The sequence below is a fragment of the Bos mutus genome, chromosome 13 (genome assembly GCF_027580195.1).
Source record: "Bos mutus isolate GX-2022 chromosome 13, NWIPB_WYAK_1.1, whole genome shotgun sequence".
NCBI lineage: Eukaryota > Metazoa > Chordata > Mammalia > Artiodactyla > Bovidae > Bos > Bos mutus.
This window is the reverse complement of record NC_091629.1, coordinates 45,914,192-45,933,139: the sequence shown is the minus strand read 5'-3', so window position 1 is coordinate 45,933,139 and position 18,948 is coordinate 45,914,192. Positions and strand designations below refer to the sequence as shown.

At 49.0% G+C, this 18,948-nt stretch overlaps 1 protein-coding gene across 3 annotated transcripts in view; it reads right to left on the bottom strand.

Moving 5' to 3' along the window:
* Nucleotides 1-18,948, bottom strand: part of TTLL9 (tubulin tyrosine ligase like 9) — a 50,417-nt gene that overhangs the window by 18,417 nt on the left and 13,052 nt on the right. For all 3 annotated transcript variants that reach the window (XM_070381557.1, XM_005887907.2, XM_070381558.1), the window contains 7 exons: nt 13,784-13,895; nt 12,902-13,087; nt 3,963-4,031; nt 3,235-3,309; nt 2,031-2,121; nt 944-984; nt 24-111 (listed from right to left, as the gene is read on the bottom strand). In XM_070381557.1, coding sequence (XP_070237658.1) covers nt 24-111; nt 944-984; nt 2,031-2,121; nt 3,235-3,309; nt 3,963-4,031; nt 12,902-13,087; nt 13,784-13,895 — 662 coding nt within the window. The remainder of the gene's footprint in view (nt 1-23; nt 112-943; nt 985-2,030; nt 2,122-3,234; nt 3,310-3,962; nt 4,032-12,901; nt 13,088-13,783; nt 13,896-18,948) is intronic.

Sequence of the window (18,948 nt, the reverse complement as noted above, 5' to 3'; positions counted from 1 at the left end):
CGGGTGGGGGAATCCTAGGATACACTGGTCATCGATGCTGTTCAGTGTGAAGCGGGTGTTGGAGAATCGGGCGAAGCCATCCCGGTACAGCCAGGCCCGCAGTGGGATGTACTATGGGGGAGGTGGGAATGGAGAGAGAGAAAAGGGAAGGAGGATCAATTCCAGCACTTTCACACCTCCTGGCTTTTGCACCTGCTGTTTCCTCCATCTGAAATGCTCTGCCTTCTTTCCCACATCATCCTGCAAGAATCTGCCCAAATATCAGCCTTCTGATTCGACCCCCTCTTTCCAGCGGGTAGGAGTGGGTATGGAGAGATGCAGAAGGGAACAAAATTAACGGGCCTTTCCTCTGCTCCACCACCACAAGTGACACCCGCCAGACGGTGAGCTCCAGGAGGGCAGGGGCCGAGCCTGTCTTAGACACTCCGATGTCCTGTGCCCAGCATATTGTACCATGAAGGTTTAAGTGTTGAATGCATGGGTGGAGGGAGTACAGCAGCTGTTTGGTTAAGAGAGTCCATTGTCAGGATCCGAATCCCTGCTCTGCCACTCACAGCTGTGTGACCTCGAGCAAGTTGCTCAACCTGTCTGATCTATCTCCTTATCTGTAAAATGAAGCAAACAAAAGAACCTACCTCCCTGGTTAATTAGAAGGACTGAAAGAAAGAAAATCTGCTAAATACTGGGCCTGGTACTTAGTAGGTGCTCAATAAATGTTGGCTGTGGTTACCACGGATGACTGAACGGAGAAGGAAGGCAGAGATGATCCAGATACTGCGGCCTCTGAGATGGCCAAGCTTGGATCGGTTGACCACCCCCTGGGGTCTCCCAGGCAGGTAAAACCAGACAGCTCACACGGGTGCCCCCAGAATGGCTGTCCTGTCCCCTGGGCCAGCTGCCCCGCCCCCGCCCCTAGGAGAGAGCACCTGTCTTGGTCACTCACCGACATCACCAGCACGTAGACACGCAGGTCAAACTTGCGGCCTGTCAAGCAAGGGGAGAATGAATTGGCATAACAAATACCGATGGTGTGTCCAGTGCTGAGCTAGGTTTGTGGGAGATGGCAGTGGACAGGCCAATGTGAATCCCAATAAAACCACAGGAGGTGCCACGTGCCTGCCTAGCCCAGAGTAGGTGGGGCCTTCAGGCGGGAGGCGCTGCCTGAACAGAGTTTCAGAGGGGACAAAGGGGGCTTGGTCCAAGGGCAGAGTGCAAGGAGACAAGGTCAGTGAGGTCAGCAGGGGCCGGTTTCTGAGCAGTTTTGGGGTCTTGTTCCAGCAACCATGGGAAGCCACTGAGGGGTGTCTGACCCCCCTGGCGACTGTGTGTGGAATAGAGCAAAGGGGACCAGAGCCATGGGCGTCAGCGAGGAAGGAGAGGTCAGTGGCCAGAACTGGGTATGGAGCCAGCCAGCCAGGTTCAAGAGCTGTGTGGAGCCTTGATGAAGAACCATATGTGGGAGGAGAAGAGAGGGACGTTTCCAGAATAGTCTCCACCTTCTGGCTTGGTGAGGGGAGGACAGTTCTGTCCCCAGGTAGGGAGGCTGAGGGGTGAGCCAGATGGTAAGGGGAGGACAAGGCTGGATTTTAGTCTTGTTGGGTTTGAGCTGCAGAGAGATGCTCGCAAGGGCATGTCACAGACTGTGGGACATCAGGGTCTGTGGTGTGGAGCAAGGTCTTAGCCGGAGACAGAAATCTGGGAGTCACGGGATCTGGGTGGTGATTAAAGTCATGAAGAGGATGGGGGTCACTGGGGGAGGGAGGGGCGGAGGAGAGACCCACGGAAGTCCCCAAGGAAGGACAATGCCTGAGGAAGTGAGAGGGGGCAAGTGATATTAATGCTATTCCATGGGGCCCCTTCAGAGCACTGGCCCCTCTTGGTCAAGACCCTGCAGGACAGGGTTCCATCTTTGCATCCAATCATGCCTGGCAGCAGGCTGAGCCCATCACTGGCTGCTGATCCAGGCTTGTTGACTGACTAACCAACCAACCATCCGGTAGAAGGGCAGGGAGCAGAGACGCACATCTCACCTCCTATCAAGTAGGGATTTTCGATGTAACGCTGAGCTACATAGTTCTCCACGGGAATTTCATCTTTCTGGTCATCAGAACTTCTTGTGTCCTAGTTGTAACAATAATTGTTATTAACATTTTGGGGGGGGAGCATTTCCTGTGTAAGAGGCACTGTGTTAGGCACTCTACTTTGGGTATATGATCTGATCCTCAGATCAACCCTGTCAGGAAAGTACTAATGTTATCACCATTTTATAGATGAGAAACTGAAGCACAGAGAGGGGGAGTGACTTGCCCAAGGTCACACAGCTGATGGGTGGTACAGCTGGGAAGTCGTCTCACACAGGCTGGGCCCAGAGCCTGGGCATTTAACATCCAAATCTGTGCTGTCCAATAAGGCAGCTACCAGTCACATGTGGCTATGTACATTTATATTTTAAATTGATTAAAAGGAAATGATATTACATGTGACAGTAAGGATGAAATTGGAGGCATCATGCTAAGTGAAATAAGCCAGACCTAAACGGACAAATCTTGTCTGATTCCACTTCCACGAGGTGAGAGTAGTGAAATTCTGAGACAGAAGGTAGGAAGGCGGCTGTCAGGGGTTGGGGGCAGCGGGGCAGGAGTTAGTGTTTAATGGGTACAAGGTTCAAAGTTCCAGAAATGGAACACAGTTTGCACAAAACTATGAATGTACTTAATGCCATTGAATTGCACACTTAAATAAGGCTAAACTGAAAATTTTTATGTATATTTTATCATAGTCAAAGAGGAAATAAATTAAAAGTCCAGCCTTTCAAGCTACCCTAGCCTCATTTCCATTGTCTGGATATTGACATGTCACTAGTGGTCAGGACATTAGAGAGCACGAGCGTGTGCCATTCCCCCCACTGGAGAAAGTCCCATTGATGGTACTGCTGGAGTACCACCCGGGCCTCCAAGGACATTCCTCTTCCTTCTCTTCCTGCGGATTCTTTGCAGCCAGCCCAATTCAGGCCTTTTCACCTCACCATCTGCAAAGCCCTTTCCCACCCATTGTCCCCTTCACGGTAACCTTGTGAGGCCCCAGGGCAAATGTCACATGCTTGGTGAGGTCATCTGGGCCCAAGGGCAGAATTTTCTACATCTACCATCACCCCCACCCTGAAGATTTGCTTCTCCATCAAAACTGCCAGTTCTTCTCTTTCTGGGGTCCAGGGCCACCCACACCTATACTCACATGGCTTCCAGAGGGGTTGACAGTGTTTCGGGCCGGCTGGGCCTCCAGGCTGGTGAGCTTCTTCCCAGCGGTGCCCTGACAGTTTCATGGGAGGAACAGGGACACACAGTGAGGAGGGGCAATTCATTTATTGTGCCCCTGCTGCGAGCCCACTGGCACAGTAGGCACAGGTGGTGACAGCCTGCTCCTGTCACGCAGCCTGCACCATTACCATCTTTCAGGTTCAGAGGGGTTCGGCGCTTTCCCCAAGACCACAGAGCTGCTGAACGGTGGAGACAGGGTGGGCCAGCATTTCTATTATACAGATTCCTGCACCAAGACAGGCTTGGGTTGGGGGGCAGGGAGAGGGCTGCTTCAGGCTTAGTCCAGGAGCCGGAGGAACAATTAGGCAAACTCCCCCAGCCAGATGAGTCAGAGGCCCAGGAAAAGAGCGTACTGTTCTCTTAGACACACTAACTCATCCTATCTTCAACGGGTACTTTACTATCCTGATTTACTGGGAGCACCAAAAAGTGAAATAACTTGCCCAAGCTCACACAGCTAAGAAGTAGTAAGGTCAGGATTTGAACCCAGGCAATTTGGCTCCAGAGACCCTGCACCCATGGGCAGGCCTGTGGGCAGAGCTCCTTTGCCAGCCCTCCGAGCATTGAGTGTGAGGAGGAGGGGCCCCTGATCCTTGCAAGGGGGCAAAGGAGGGTGTGGGGAGGAAGGGGGAGAGGTAAGCTCACCTTCTTCCAGTCCATGATGTCCTTCAGCCTCCGGAAGAGGAAGATGCCCTTCCCCTGTGACCGGGCTACCTGAGGTGGGGGTGAGGGCAGAAAGATTGGCTCTTAGCTCCATGTGGTTCCCTATGGGCCCCTGGACCTGGGGCCCTTCCCCAGCATTTCTCTGACTCCAACTGCTTTGTGGGCCTCGCAGCTGTCCCCAAGGATTGGCCCAGTGCAGCCTTGAAGGGGTTGGGACAGAGAAGGTGTTAAGTCTGGCGGGTGAGAGGGAGGGAAGTAGGGAAGAAAGTGAGAGACTTGGTTCACAAAGGCACACAATTGCATGAATAATACAAAGGAGCAGACAATTAAAAAGCCATTTCTAACAGTCCTGGGAACATATCATCCAATTCTTTTTTTGGAAATCAATTTGCCTTCCTAATTAGATTTTGCTTCAGCTAATACTGAAGTCAGTCTGCCTTTACTGAATTCCAGTATAGATAATTCAAAGCTTCAGAGTCTCAGGGTTGGGAGTATCTTTAACATCATGCAGAGCAGGAGGCACCAAAGACATTGCCCACTCTGCGACATCCCTCTACAGGTCACCTGCCTGACCTTGCACATTCACAAAGCCAGGGAGCTCACTACCCTCCCCCGCCCCTAGATAGCCCATTCCATGGCAGGATAGCTGTATTAGGCAGTCATCCAACAGGTACGTAATAGGTGTGCTTGGCTTTATGCTATAGCAATAACCTAGACCTCATGGACTTTCACAGCTTAATCTGTGTTGGGCTAAAATCTATCTGCCTGGTACTGGCCTCAAGGGCCTCCTAGAACAAATCTGACTTCTAGACCCCAGAACAGCCCTTTTTAATTATTTGCAGCCATTGAACAGGTGATCCAGAGTCATTTTTCTCCAGCATAAATGCACCCAGCCTGTGCAAATTCTCATTTCGTTCTCATCTTCTTGGAGCATGGCCCAGCTGGTTAAAGAGAAGCTCTTTATACAGTGTGAGATGGACAGAGCTGTCACTGACATGCCTATTCCAGAAGATATCCTCCTAAGGGAAGAATCCTAAAGAGTGGAGAATAAACTTCCTGCATGGTGATTTATCAGGATGGTTGAGACGGGAAATCATCTAATACCTAGCCTGCCGGACTGTCATTTCCAAAAGCAATCATGATATTCCCAGTCCCATATGTCTTCCACAACCTTATTACCCTCCACCTTCCATCAAGAGCAGAAATAGCTGTCCCTTCTCCTTGAATCTGTGTGAGCCTATAGGACTGTCTCAGCTATTTTTGTGTACAGCAGAAGCGATCCTGTGTGAGTTCCAATATTAGGTCATAAAACGCAGCACAGCTTCCACACGCTTTCTCTTGGAGGATGTTCACCCTGGGAACCCAGCCACCATGCTGTGAGGAAGCTCAGGGCACATGGAGAGGCCCATGTGAAGGGCAACTGAGTCTTCTAGCCCTCAACCCTGGCTGAGCTCCCGGCCAGCAGCCAGTACCAACTTGCCAGCTGAGCTAGTGAGCCAGCTTGGCAGTAAATTCTCCAGCCCTCAGTAAAGCTGCCTTGATAAATGCTGGAGCAGCCACAAGCCCAGCTTGGAGACTTGTGAGCTACATCAGAGATGACTGTTGTTTCAGGCCTCTGAGTTTTGGAATGAAGCAACAGAAACCGAAATTTAGGGGAACAGTTCCTAACAATGATAATGTTAGCAGCTAATATTTCTCAGCGATGAACCAGGCACACAGGTTTCACACTCATGTCCTCATTAAAGCGTTTCAAAAAACTTGTATGTAGGCATTAATATCCCCATTTTGCAGCCAAGGAAACCAAGGGACAGAGAGGCCAAGCCCTCTGCTCAAAGTTACCTAGCTTGTAGGTGACAAATCCAGGCTTGTTAAATCTGTTTCACAAGCCTAGCGCTCACTCAGCTCCTGCAAAATGTGAGGGAGTATGCAGAATTAGGTGATAAACATGGTGTCACTTCTGGGAGCATCAGTGCTACCTGATGAATCGGGAAGAAGATATTTTTATAGTATTTTTATTTAAAGATATGTTATTGATTGGGCTTCCCTTGTGGCTCAGTTGGTAAAAAATCCACCTGCAATGTGGGAGACCTGGGTTCAATCCCTAGGTTGGGAAGATCCCCTGGAGAAGGGAAAGGCTACCCACTCCAGTATTCTGGCCTGGAGAATTCCATGAACTCTACAGTCCATGGGGGTCACAAAGAGTTGGACACGACGGAATGACTTTCACTTTCACTTTCATGTTATTGATTGGAAAACAATACAAGTGGATTATTAAAATGAACCTGTTTGATTTTGTATCACCTGCAGCCACTCACAGACTGGAAAAGGTCAGTTTTCATTCCAATCTCAAAGAAAGGCAATGCCAAAGAATGCTCAAACTACCGCACAATTGCACTCATCTCACACGCTAGCAAAACAATGCTCAAAATTCTCCAAGCCAGGCTTCAGCAGTATGTGAACCGTGAACTTCCTCATGTTCAAGCTGGTTTTAGAAAAGGCAGAGGAGCCAGAGATCAAATTGCCAACATCCGCTGGATCATGGAAAAAGCAAGAGAGTTCCAGAAAAAATCTATTTCTGCTTTATTGACTATGCCAAAGCCTTTGACTGTGTGGATCACAATCAACTGTGGAAAATTCTGAAAGAGATGGGAATACCAGACCACCTGATCTGCCTCTTGAGAAATCTGTATGCAGGTGAGGAAGCAACAGTTAGAACTGGACATGAAACAACAGACTGGTTCCAAATAGGAAAAGGAGTACATCAAGGCTGTATATTGTCACCCTGCTTATTTAACTTATATGCAGAGTACATCATGAGAAACGCTGGACTGGAAGAAACACAAGCTGGAATCAAGATTGCCGGGAGAAATATCAATAACCTCAGATATGCAGATGACACCACCCTTATGGCAGAAAGTGAAGAGGAACTAAAAAGCCTCTTGATGAAGGTGAAAGTGGAGAGTGAAAAAGTTGGCTTAAAGCTCAACATTCAGAAAACAAAGATCATGGCATCCGGTCCCATTACTTCATGGGAAATAGATGGGGAACAGTGGAAACAGTGTCAGACTTTATTTTTCTGGGCGCCAAAATCACTGCAGATGGTGACTGCAGCCATGAAATTAAAAGACGCCTACTCCTTGGAAGGAAAGTTATGACCAACCTAGATAGCATATTAAAAAGCAGAGATATTACTTTGCCAACAAAGGTCCATCTAGCCAAGGCTATGGTTTTTCCTGTGGTCATGTATGGATGTGAGAGTTGGACTGTGAAGAAGGCTGAGCGCCGAAGAATTGATACTTTTGAACTGTGGTGTTGGAGAAGACTCTTGAGAGTCCCTTGGACTGCAAGGAGATCCAACCAGTCCATTCTGAAGGACATCAGCCCTGGGATTTCTTTGGAAGGAATGATGCTGAAGCTGAAACTCCAGTACTTTGGCCACCTCATGCAAAGAGTTGACTCATTGGAAAAGACTGTGATGCTGGGAGGGATTGGGGGCAAGAGGAGAAGGGGACGACAGAGGATGAGATGGCTGGATGGCATCACTGACTCGATGGACATGAGTCTGAGTGAACTCCGGGAGTTGGTGATGGACAGGGAGGCCTGGCATGCTGCGATTCATGGGGTTGCAAAGAGTCGGACATGACTGAGCGACTGATCTGATCTGATCTGATCTGCAGCCGCTCACAGCCCTTCACCCCCTTCCTCCCCCTGCTATGCCCCTGGGGGCCATTCATCAGGGGTCATATTCAGTGGGTGTTGCAGATGTGGTTGGTGGTCTCCCCAGCAACCATTCTCTTTCCTTGCCAATGGAACCTCATTTGGGTCTCCTCTTCCCTGTGGCCCTGCCCTCTGGGGAGGTCTGAGCTCTCAGAGTGGTTCCATGCCTCTGCCACATGATTGGTTCAGGTGTGAGCTGGCAAGATGCCAGGGGAAGGAAGTCTGCCATGGTGACTTCTGGGAATTTGTGTCTTCTTCTAAAGGCCACAAAACCAGGGTATTCCCTTATTCCCGTGGCAGGTGGAGATGTGAGGGGGTGGGTTAGGGCTGCAGCAGCCTTGTTGTGACTGAGAGGAGCAGTCAGCCCACTGAACTGGGAATAGATGATAATGTAGAACAGCCTAACGAACCAACTCTGGATTCGACCTTCCATCATCAAAGGAAATTCCCTGGGGTCTGTAAATTTGAATGAGGAAAATTTTTCATCTTTATTTTCATTAACCCATGACTAGATTTTCATGTTTCCTTCCGTTATAAATGCAGGCATGAAATCCTAACAGTGTTAGCCAGGCCTGTGATTTGGGTCTCAAAAGAAATCACAGTTACTTTCATATCGCATTACAACTGTCTCCAAATACTGTTTATACTCGTTACAACCTCGAAATTATGGTAACGATCGGGCCTGCTGCTAGACTCTCTTTAATTGTTAATGGACAACACATATACTCCTGCAGCATAAGGAATGTGTTAATAGTTTGTGGCTGCCCGGTGAGAAGTGCCCACAGGACTCTGACTGCAGGACTGCAGTGAAGCCCAGCCCTGTTGGCCAGGCCAGCGATGAGGATGCAGGGACACGAAGGCTGGCCCACTCCTGGGACACAAGGGACTTCTGACAACAAATTGGGCTTGAGGCCTCACTGAGCTCCCCTCAGCCACCCTTCCTTCACTCTCTCCCTCACTGGGGTCAGACGTGGTGGGGTATCAGCACCCCTAGCCTCTCCCAGCTCCCTCCCCCTTGTCCCACAGGCCACACTCTGGCCTGTTGAATCTTGTCTTGGCGTCTATTTCTCAGAGGACCCAGACTAACACAGTTGGTGACTGTTTTACAGCATAGTTGCTTTCTTTTACAGTCAGACACCCTCTATGCCAGGCTTCTAAAAACCCTGTCCTGTGATGGGGTCCACACACTTCACCAGATGCTAAAGAGACACGAGGCATGAGAACAGTTCAGAACCCGTGCCTCCTTGTCTGAGCTGCTGTGAGTTGGGGCTTTCTGTTACCTGCCATCCCAAACACCCCAACTCTTGGGAGAGTTCAGTGAAAAAGTGTGAGAAGCCCTGGTTGGGGTAAACCCACATAAGAAAATGTTAAAACTCGATTTTTACCATCCTATAGTTTGGACAGAGGCCCCCAAAGCCCAGAACAGCCCAGTGGTCACCCCAGATGCTCACAGCCCTTAGTAAAGTGTCAGACCACTAAGTCTCTTTGTGGACACACAGAGAGACTGACAGACAGGGCCCTGAGTGCTAGCATCTGCCCTCCCAGCCACACAAGGGAGGCTGGAGGAGCAAGCATGGTCCCCATGAGCTGGGTCCTGTTCATTTCCTTGTTAATGCAGAGGGCCTGGGCTGGTGGGAGAGAGAGAGTGCCTAGGTGGAAAAAAGTTTGGATTGAGGTGATTTATACACTAGACTGATGGGATGGGAAGACAGATCCCTGTAAGTGTGCACTAAATCGTGTCCAGTTCTTTGCAACCTCATGGACCTGCAACCCCACCAGCCTCCTCTGTCCATGGGATTCTCCAGGTAAGAATACTGGAGTGGGTTGCCATGCCCTCCTCCAGGGGATCTTCCCAACCCAGGGATCGAACCCATATCTCCTGTGTCTCCTGCATTGGCAGGTGGATGTAGTAGGCTGACACGAGGGGGATGTCTGCTCCCTTTGGACTCAGTTCAACCTTCTCCTTCCAAGCCTGCGCTGCCCCCACTGAAAAGGAAGATGAAGGCTCGCAGGCCCCAGGGAACCATGCACAGGAGACACTGGAAGGAAAGGCAGGCTGGTCGCTGCCCGACCTGGCCTGGCCACAGCAACGATGTGAAAAACCTGGTATATGAGTGGATGACAACTGGCTGGGTCACAAAGGCAGGCCTTGTGAGAACAGAGGGATTCGAGGGGCTTTCTCCCTCTAATTTCCAAATTTAGGGCAATGTCCTATTTTTTAACATTTCTCAACACCAAAGAGATCCAAACAACAGGATCCCAGAACTAATGATCTGGCCCACTGGTTCTCAGAGTGTGGCACCCAGACCAGTAGCACCCTTATAACCAGTGTGATGGTTAATTTCATGTGTCAGCTTGGCTGGGCAACGCTGCCCAGTCGTTCGGTCAAACGTTTGTCTAGATGCTGCTAAGAAGACATTTTTTAGAGGTGATTAATATCTACAATCAGTAGACTTTAAGTACAGAATATCATTCTGGATGATGTGGGTGAGCTTCACTCATTCAGATGAGAACTTAAGAGCAAAACCCGAGGGTTCTGGAAAAAGAACAATTTTGCTGCAGGACTGTAACAGAAATCCTGCCTGAGCTTTCTGTCACCACAGTTTAGATTTACCAGCCCCCACAATATCTCATGAACTAATTCCTTACATACACACACACACACACACACACATACACCCTAATGGTTCTATTTCCTTGGCGAGTCCTAACTGCCCCATTTGGGAATTTGTTAGGAATGCAGATTCTCAGGCCCCACACCAGGCCTAACTGAATCCAGTAGAGTGGGTGCTTCAATCAACTCTCCAGAGGATACTCACGTGTGAGAATTACTTCTCTACAGTCTCATTACTCAAAGTGTTGTCTGTGAACCAGCCCCAGTGGCATCACCGTGAGTGGTTAACAATGCAGATTCTGAACTCTCATCCAGACCTGCTGAGAGGGGTTCTGCACTTTAACCAGATCCCCAAGGATTTGTGAGCACATCCAAATTTGGGAAGCATGGACCCAGTGCTCCCCAGGGGCAGGGGGAAGAAATGGTGTTGCCTGGACTCTGTGAAATAACAATAAAATGGTCAATTATTGGGCACCTAAGTGCGAAGCACTTTATACAGCTTATACAATTCATGTATACAACCCATGTAACTTCAATTATCTCATGACCCTGTAAGGCAGGTATGTCCATTAAGGCCATTTTACAGATGAAGAAATGGACTGAGGGGGGTTGAGTCACCTGCTCAGGGTCACACAGCTCCTAAGTGGTGGCTCAGAATTAGAACCCAGGCTTCTGACTAGAAGCACCCACTCTCCACGCCCCACACCCTAGACAGGGAGCCTCAGCGATTCAGGAGAGAGGAGACACACACACACACACACACACACAAACATGAAGCCAAGATTCCTCCTCTTAATTACAGCTGTCGTTGTGTCTGCTGCTAACAAAGGCCGGGGGCTGGGAAAGGAATCAACTTAATGTGCAGTTGCTTGTTCCCAATTAGCACAAATTACCATGTGTCTGAGAAGATAATATTGGGAACTGGGATCCGCCCCAGTGGGTTGCAGTGTTTCTCTGCTTAACACCCTTCCAAGCCTTTCTCGCTGGCCTTCCCTTCTCCCAGGCAGGGGGATGGGCCTTCCAGCCACACATCAAGAGGCCTGAGTAAATCCTGGCTCAGTCCCCTTTGGGAGCATCCATTGTTTTTTGTCAGTTTCCCCTCCATTCACGTGTGTGTGCCTATGTCGCTTCAGTCGTGTCCGGCTCTTTGTGACCCCATGGACTGTAGCCTCCAGGCTCCTCTGTCCATGGGATTCTCCAGGCAAGAGTACTGGAGTGAGTTGCCATGCCCTCCTCCAGGGGATCTTCCCAACCCAGCGACTGAACCTGTGTCTCCGGCACTGGCAGGCAGGTTCTTTACCACTAGTGCCGTGTACCTGTGATATTAGCTAAATCTGTATCAGCCAACACTAGCCTGTCCTCAGCCACAAGAAGGACTGCCCCCTCCCTACCCCACCCCCAGCTCCCTTCCTGGGGCCCAGCATGTTCCCAAATCCAGAAAATATTGGGGAGCTCTGATAATGCCATTCAAGGTTATGGTGGCATTGTTTTGAGAGTCCAGCCCTGGTATGAGGAAGGGCTGAGGGGCTGACAGGAGCTCTGGCACCCTTGCCCTCCTCTTTTTTCTTGATGCCCCCAAGGACTCCCTCCAGATGCAAGGCCTTTGTGCTTGCAGTTCCCTCCTCTCGGACTGCTCCGACCTCCGCCCTTCTCCAGGCTGACTCCTCTGTATCCTTCAGATTAAAGCTCAATTCTTTTTCTTTTAAATTTGTTTCCTTTCGTTTTTGAATACTAATTCTTACAAAGACAACAACTATCATTCAGTGAGGACCTAAGATGTGCTGTACTTTTGTTAACCCATTTAGTGACACAACAACATTATGCAATCGATAGGTGCTATAGTGATTCTCACTTTCCAGATGGGGAAACCAGGACTCGGAGAAGTTAAGTAATCTGCCTGAGGTCACACAGCTAGCAGGTGGCACAGCTAATATTTGAACCTAAGGGTTTGGCCTCAGAGCCCAATCTCTCACTTCTTCAGAGAAGCCTGCTGAAGGACTGGAGGAAGTCCTCCTGCTGTTTCCTCTGCTGGCACCATTCTCCTGATCAACACTTGCCACAGCTGTAACCACACATGTGTCCTCTACCTGAGAGCTATCTCCCCACCATCCAGTTCTGTGCCTGGCACATAGCAGGTGCTCAAAGAGCATGTGTGGGATGCCTGAATAAATAGGTCTCAGGCTCCTCATCTTTAAAACAGGGCAGATAATACCTCCTCCCAAAGGCCATCATGAGAACCTGGACAACGCAAGCAAAGCCCTTCTCACGGCCTGGCCATTGTTTTCATTCAAATCAGTAAGCGATTTCTCTGGGTTCCCTGCTTTGGGGTCCTAAGGCTCACTTGTTTATCTAGTGAACATCTGTTGAGCATCTACTATACATTTACTGAGCATATACTGTGTACCAGCAGTCACAGGTGCTGAGTCCACACACTGCAGAGAGGAGATGTTGTCAGCCCTTTAGGGAAAATCAGATGGTGCATCTAAGGCTGAATTCCCAGGCAGAGTCCTGTCCAGACATGTGCCAGTGAAGGAGCCCTGCTCCAGTGCCTAGGATGCCCCGACCCCCAGGCCTCAGCACTGGCACTCACAGGCTTCATGATCCAGGTGATGCCTGGGTTTTTGCGAAACTCCTCCACAAACAGGTGATACTCGCAGGGCATCTCAAAGGTTTTGGGGAAGAAGTCGCACTTGGCTGCCTCCAGCTTTCCTGCCTCACGCTCCAGTTGTTTCCGGAACCGCTTCAGGTTCTTCACCATGTAGTTCTTGCGGGTGAGCTGGGCAGCAAGATTGGCAAGCAGGTCACTGGTGCTCATGCTCACTGCCCTGTCCACCTCCCAACCCCAGCATCCCACCAGCTGTGGCCCTCAGCAGACCCATTCTTTGCAAGGTAAGAATAACAGTAAGAGCAACTTTGACTGAGAGTCTGCCAGTCTATAATGATCCTAACTAGGCAGCCAGAGAAACTGAGGCTCAGAAAAGTTGTCAGTTGCCCAGAGCTATCCAGATAACAGGCAGCACAGGCGGGGTTTGATCTGGGCCTGTCTGACTCCAAAGTTCTTGTTCTAACTGCTAAGCTAAACTAACCTTTTCAAATCTCCCACCTTTGTTCCCCAGCTCCTGCCCGTCCCATCTTTATGGTCTGGTTCCTCCCATTTCTTCCTTCCCATCTCTAGACTCCAAACAGATCAACTTGCCTCATCCTGAAATCACACAATCCCTCAAGCATCCTGCTTGCTCCTCCTTTGCACCAGAGGCCAGCTAGCCCATGACCTCAAGCCCCTCCCCAGGGCAGTCTGTTCCTCAGGTCTGAGATCCCTGCTGCCTCACACTAGCTCATCATGGATCTAGTGCACATACCCCACACCTGGCATGCAGCTCCAAATTCCCTTATACTTCTCCATTCTCGTCCCTGTGTTCCTAGCCAGCCGCTGCTCACTGCCATGCCCAGTCTCCAAGCCCACCCGGCTCACCTCGTAGTGGTTCCGGAAGTGACTGATCCGCACGTGCTCGCCCATGTAGGTATGGTCAAAGTTCTCCCGAAGCCAGCTGACATCACACCAGTAAAAATCCCACTCCCCTTCGCTGGAGGTGGGGGTGGGACAGAAGTTAGGACTGAGGACCTCAGCACTGCAGGGGATCTGGGGTGGGATCTGGGGCCCGGGGAGGTGCAGCTGAGGAGTGAGCAGCTGTGTGCCCTTCGGGAGTCTCAAGGAGGTTTTGGGCCGCCGCTGCCCACCATGTACTTGGTGAGGCCTGAGAAAACTACAGGCTTGTGAGAGTGAAAACTACAGAAATGTTCCTACAAAAATCCAGGCTGCTGGCTTCCTTTGAACAATCAGCAGATCTCAGATCTGGCCATACTGATCCCAGATGCCTCTGTCCCCCAGCACTCATCACCATAGACAGGACACACCCTCTCCAGATCACAGTCCCCACTATGCTACATGGTCCACGACAACCTGCCAACCTCACCTGCTTGTGCTAACTGCTGGGGTCCTAGAAGCATCCACATAGCCACCTCTGAATCCACATTACCAAGCAGTGGAATTAGATCACATGTGTAAGCCCTTCCCAGTTCAAAAAGCTGTCCTTTCACTGACTCCTCAAAGCAGTCCACAAAGTGCTGTGATCATGCCTGGAGCCCTAAGATGGGGACAGCCTTGCTCACTGAGGACACGGCAGCCTCGGGACTCACACCCAAGCCTGCCTGCCTCCAAATTCTGACCCATTTCTCACCACCATGCCAGAGAGGGGGACAGGAATCTAGACGGAGCTACCGAATTCACATAGCAGAGCAGGGTACACAGAGGAGATGCCTGAAAAAGGCATAAGTGACAAGAAATAAAACACCTTGGTTACTTTCAAGTTTTTTAGTAAAAAAATTAGATATAACCAGAGCCCCATGTATATCCCTGCTTGATTGTACCTCTTATTCTCTTGTCTCAAAAGAAGCCATTAGCCCGAACTTGGAATCATATCTATGAGTGTCTTCATAGTTTTACTATGGATATATGTGTGTATTCATACATGGCACATGGCATTGTTGGCACATGCCATGTATGAATACACAAATATACACAGTAAATGTATATATACATATTAGGTTCTGTTATTATGTCCATTTTAAAGATGAAGAAACTGAGGCACAGAGAGGTTAAGAAACTAATCTATTAAGTGGCAGAGCAGGATTGGAACTCAGGCCATCATGCTCCAGAGTCCAAACTCTGTGGATAGAACCACTCTTGTCTATTTCCTTTGACAACGTGCTTCCCTTTTTTTCTTACCAATCGTTTGTTTTGGGTGAATGAATAATGGATGAATGAATAAATAATGCATTATTCATTCATTCATGTAACAGACAAGTGTTGAGGTTGTCTTGGTGTCAGAGACAATGTTGGGTGCAATGATATAGGGGGAACAAAAACACCTGGCTAGGTGGTAGGGAAGATAAATAAATAAGGAGACAAATATGCAACTCTCTAATGAGGAATTATGAAACATGCCATGAGTAATCCAGGTGGAGGCCATGAGGCAGGGCAGTTGAGGAACCTATGTTAGGTGGAGGCCACCCTGTGGAGCTGATATGTCAACTTATATCTGAAGAGTAAGGAGGGACAGCCAGATCAAGGGCAGTGGGGAGAGGGTTCCAGGATATAGAAGAGCAGGAACTGAGGTCCTGATGTTGAAAGGGCTCATTCAAGGATATGAAGAAAAGCCAGAGTGGAGGGACAAAGGTCAGGGATGACACTGTAAGTGGAATAGGGCCTAACAAGCAGGGCCTTGTATACCTTGGTGTGGATTTTAGATTCTTTTCTAATCCTAAAAGTTTGTTCATTTGTATACCATCTTCATGCTTATCATAATCAAGTTGTTCTTCAATTCCCCGGGAAGTCATTAAACTGCTCAACAAGGCCAAGAGGGATTGAGGGTCCTCCTACCTTCCCATTCTACCATCCTCAACATGTCTTCATGCTCATCCTCTCAGGGTCACAAGATGGTTGCTGCTATTCCAGGCATCATGGCCACTTTCTTTGTGGGAAGCAAGGGAAGGGACAGCTCTGGCCACGTTTGTTCCAAACTCTGACCTAACAGCCTTGTGGTCTGAACTGGGGCCTCATTCTGTCCGGAAATACCAGACTCCAGCTTAGGTCCTAAGGACAAGACCTCACATTCACTGAGCCATGTCTGATGTAAACACCCTGGCCTCTGGCCCTTGATTTGAGGACTCTTGAGGCTATTTGGGATCAGCCAGGAAACAGCCCGTTTCATGGGCTCACATAGATAGCATCAGCACCAGACAAACCCTCAGACCTTTTCCCACTTGACCATGGAACAAGGCTGAGGAGGGACGGGGGCAGCCTGAGGTCACGTGGAAGGTCAGGACAGTGCCTTTTCTTATACACTTCCCTTGCCTCATTCTCCACTGCACCCAGTCCTTCAGAATCCAGGGAAGGAAAGTTCATTCCAAGATAAGTGTGCTACATGAGAGAACCAAGAAGGAAAATCCACAGCTGGAAAATCCCTGTAGCTGCCATCATCAGCACCATCATCACCACCATCACTATTATCACCATCATAACCATCACTATCATCACCATCATCACCATCACTATCATCACCATCACCACCATCATCACCACCATCACCATCACCACCATCATCACCACCATCACCACCATCATCATCACCATCATCACCACCATCATTATCATCACCACCATCATCACCACCATCACTATTATCATCCTCATCACCACTATCACTATCATCACCATCATCACCATCACCACCACCGTCACCACCATCACCGTCATCACCATCATCACCACCATCACTATCATCACCACCATCACCACTATCACTATCATGACACCATCATCACCATCATCACCATCACCACCATCATCACCACCATCACTATCATGACACCATCAGCACCATCATCACCATCACCACCATCATCACCACCATCACCACCATCACCATCATCACCATCACCACCATCATCACCACCATCACCATCATCACCACCATCGTTATCATCACCACCATCATCACCACCATCACTATTATCATCCTTATCACCACTATCACTATCATCACCATCACCACCATCACCGTCATCACCATCATCACCACCATCACCACCATCACTATCATGACACCATCATCACCATCACCACCACCATCACCACCATCATCACCACCATCACCATCATCACCATCACCATCATCACCACCATCATCATCATCACCACCATCACCATCATCACCATCACCATCATCACCACCATCATCATCATCACCACCATCACCATCATCACCATCACCATCATCACCACCATCACCATCACCATCATCACCACCATCACCATCACCACCATCATCACCACCATCACTATTATCATCCTCATCACCACTATCACTATCATCACCATCACCACCATCACCATCACCATCACCATCATCACCACCATCATTATCATCACCACCATCATCACCACCGTCACTATTATCATCCTCATCACCACTATCACTATCATCACCGTCATCACCATCATCACCACCATCACCACTATCACTATCATGACACCATCATCACCATCATCACCATCACCACCATCATCACCACCATCACTATCATGACACCATCAGCACCATCATCACCATCACCACCATAATCACCACCATCACCACCATCACCATCACCACCATCACCATCACCACCATCATCACCACCATCACCATCATCACCACCATCGTTATCATCACCACCATCATCACCACCATCACTATTATCATTCTTATCACCACTATCACTATCATCACCATCATCACCATCACCACCACCATCACCACCATCACCGTCATCACCATCATCACCACCATCACTATCATCACCATCATCACCACCAATCACTATCATCACCATCATCACCATCATCACCACCATCATTATCATCACCATCATCACCATCACCACCACCATCACCATCACTATCATGACACCATCATCACCACCATCACTATCATGACACCATCATCACCATCACCACCACCATCACCATCACTATCATGACACCATCATCACCACTTTCACTATCATCACCACTATCACTATCACGACACCATCATCACCACTGTAATATTCACCCAAAGCACCAAAGAGAGGACTCTGCCATCTTAGATTACCCACACCACAGCTTGCCACCAACAGCCAATTTCTAAATTTTTTGTGGGGTGATTTAGCCAAAGTCTGTCTCCCCTACTAGACTCCAGCACGAGGAATTAGGAACCATAGATTCACCTATTCACTCATTTGTTTCTTCATTTACCGAGAGGCTGCTAGAACAGGGACGATGAGCCTGGGATTCTACAGACAGTTAGACTAGATGCAAACCTTACAAGATGAATGACCTCATGGTTTGGTTTTTTTCCAACTCTTTTTGTCCAATTTTTCTCCTCAAGAAAACAGGGATAATAATAGCACCTACTGGAAGATTTTCTGGGGTTATTAAAGAGGTCGTGCATGTTAAGTGCTGAAGAGTGTCCAGCAGGCTTAGCTACTGTTATACAACAAATATTTATTGAGGACCCTGGCAAGGCAGCTGGTTGCCCTCAGCCCACATAGGTATTCTCTCCTTTTCCTACAGTCATAGGATTCTCAACATTTACCTGGGAAAATGTAAGCTTGCATCTTCCAGATTCCCTTGCAGCTAGTTGTGGCCACATGACTAAGTTCTGGCCAGTAAAATGTGAGAGGCTTCTGAGTTGCATCCTTCAAGAGTAGGACATGCCTTTTCTTGTCTCCTTCTTACCTCCTGCTGCTTGGAATGTGCAGGAGCCTCTCACCTCAGATCATGAGGCTGAAGGCCTCATTCAAAGAATAGCAGAGTGGAAAGACGGAAGCAGATGGGTCCCACATTTCCATACCGTCTCTGAACCTCCTACATCTGGACTTCAGGGTGAGGGGTAAATAAATTCTAGTCAGTCAAAGCCTCTTTCACTTTGTGTCTCTGCTATATGCGTCCACACCTTAACCCTCACTAACATTAGCACCTACTAGGTGCCAGGGGTTGTATGCTTATTCATCTCAGTATCCAGAGGGCTCCATGTAGAAGAAGAAATGTAGGTT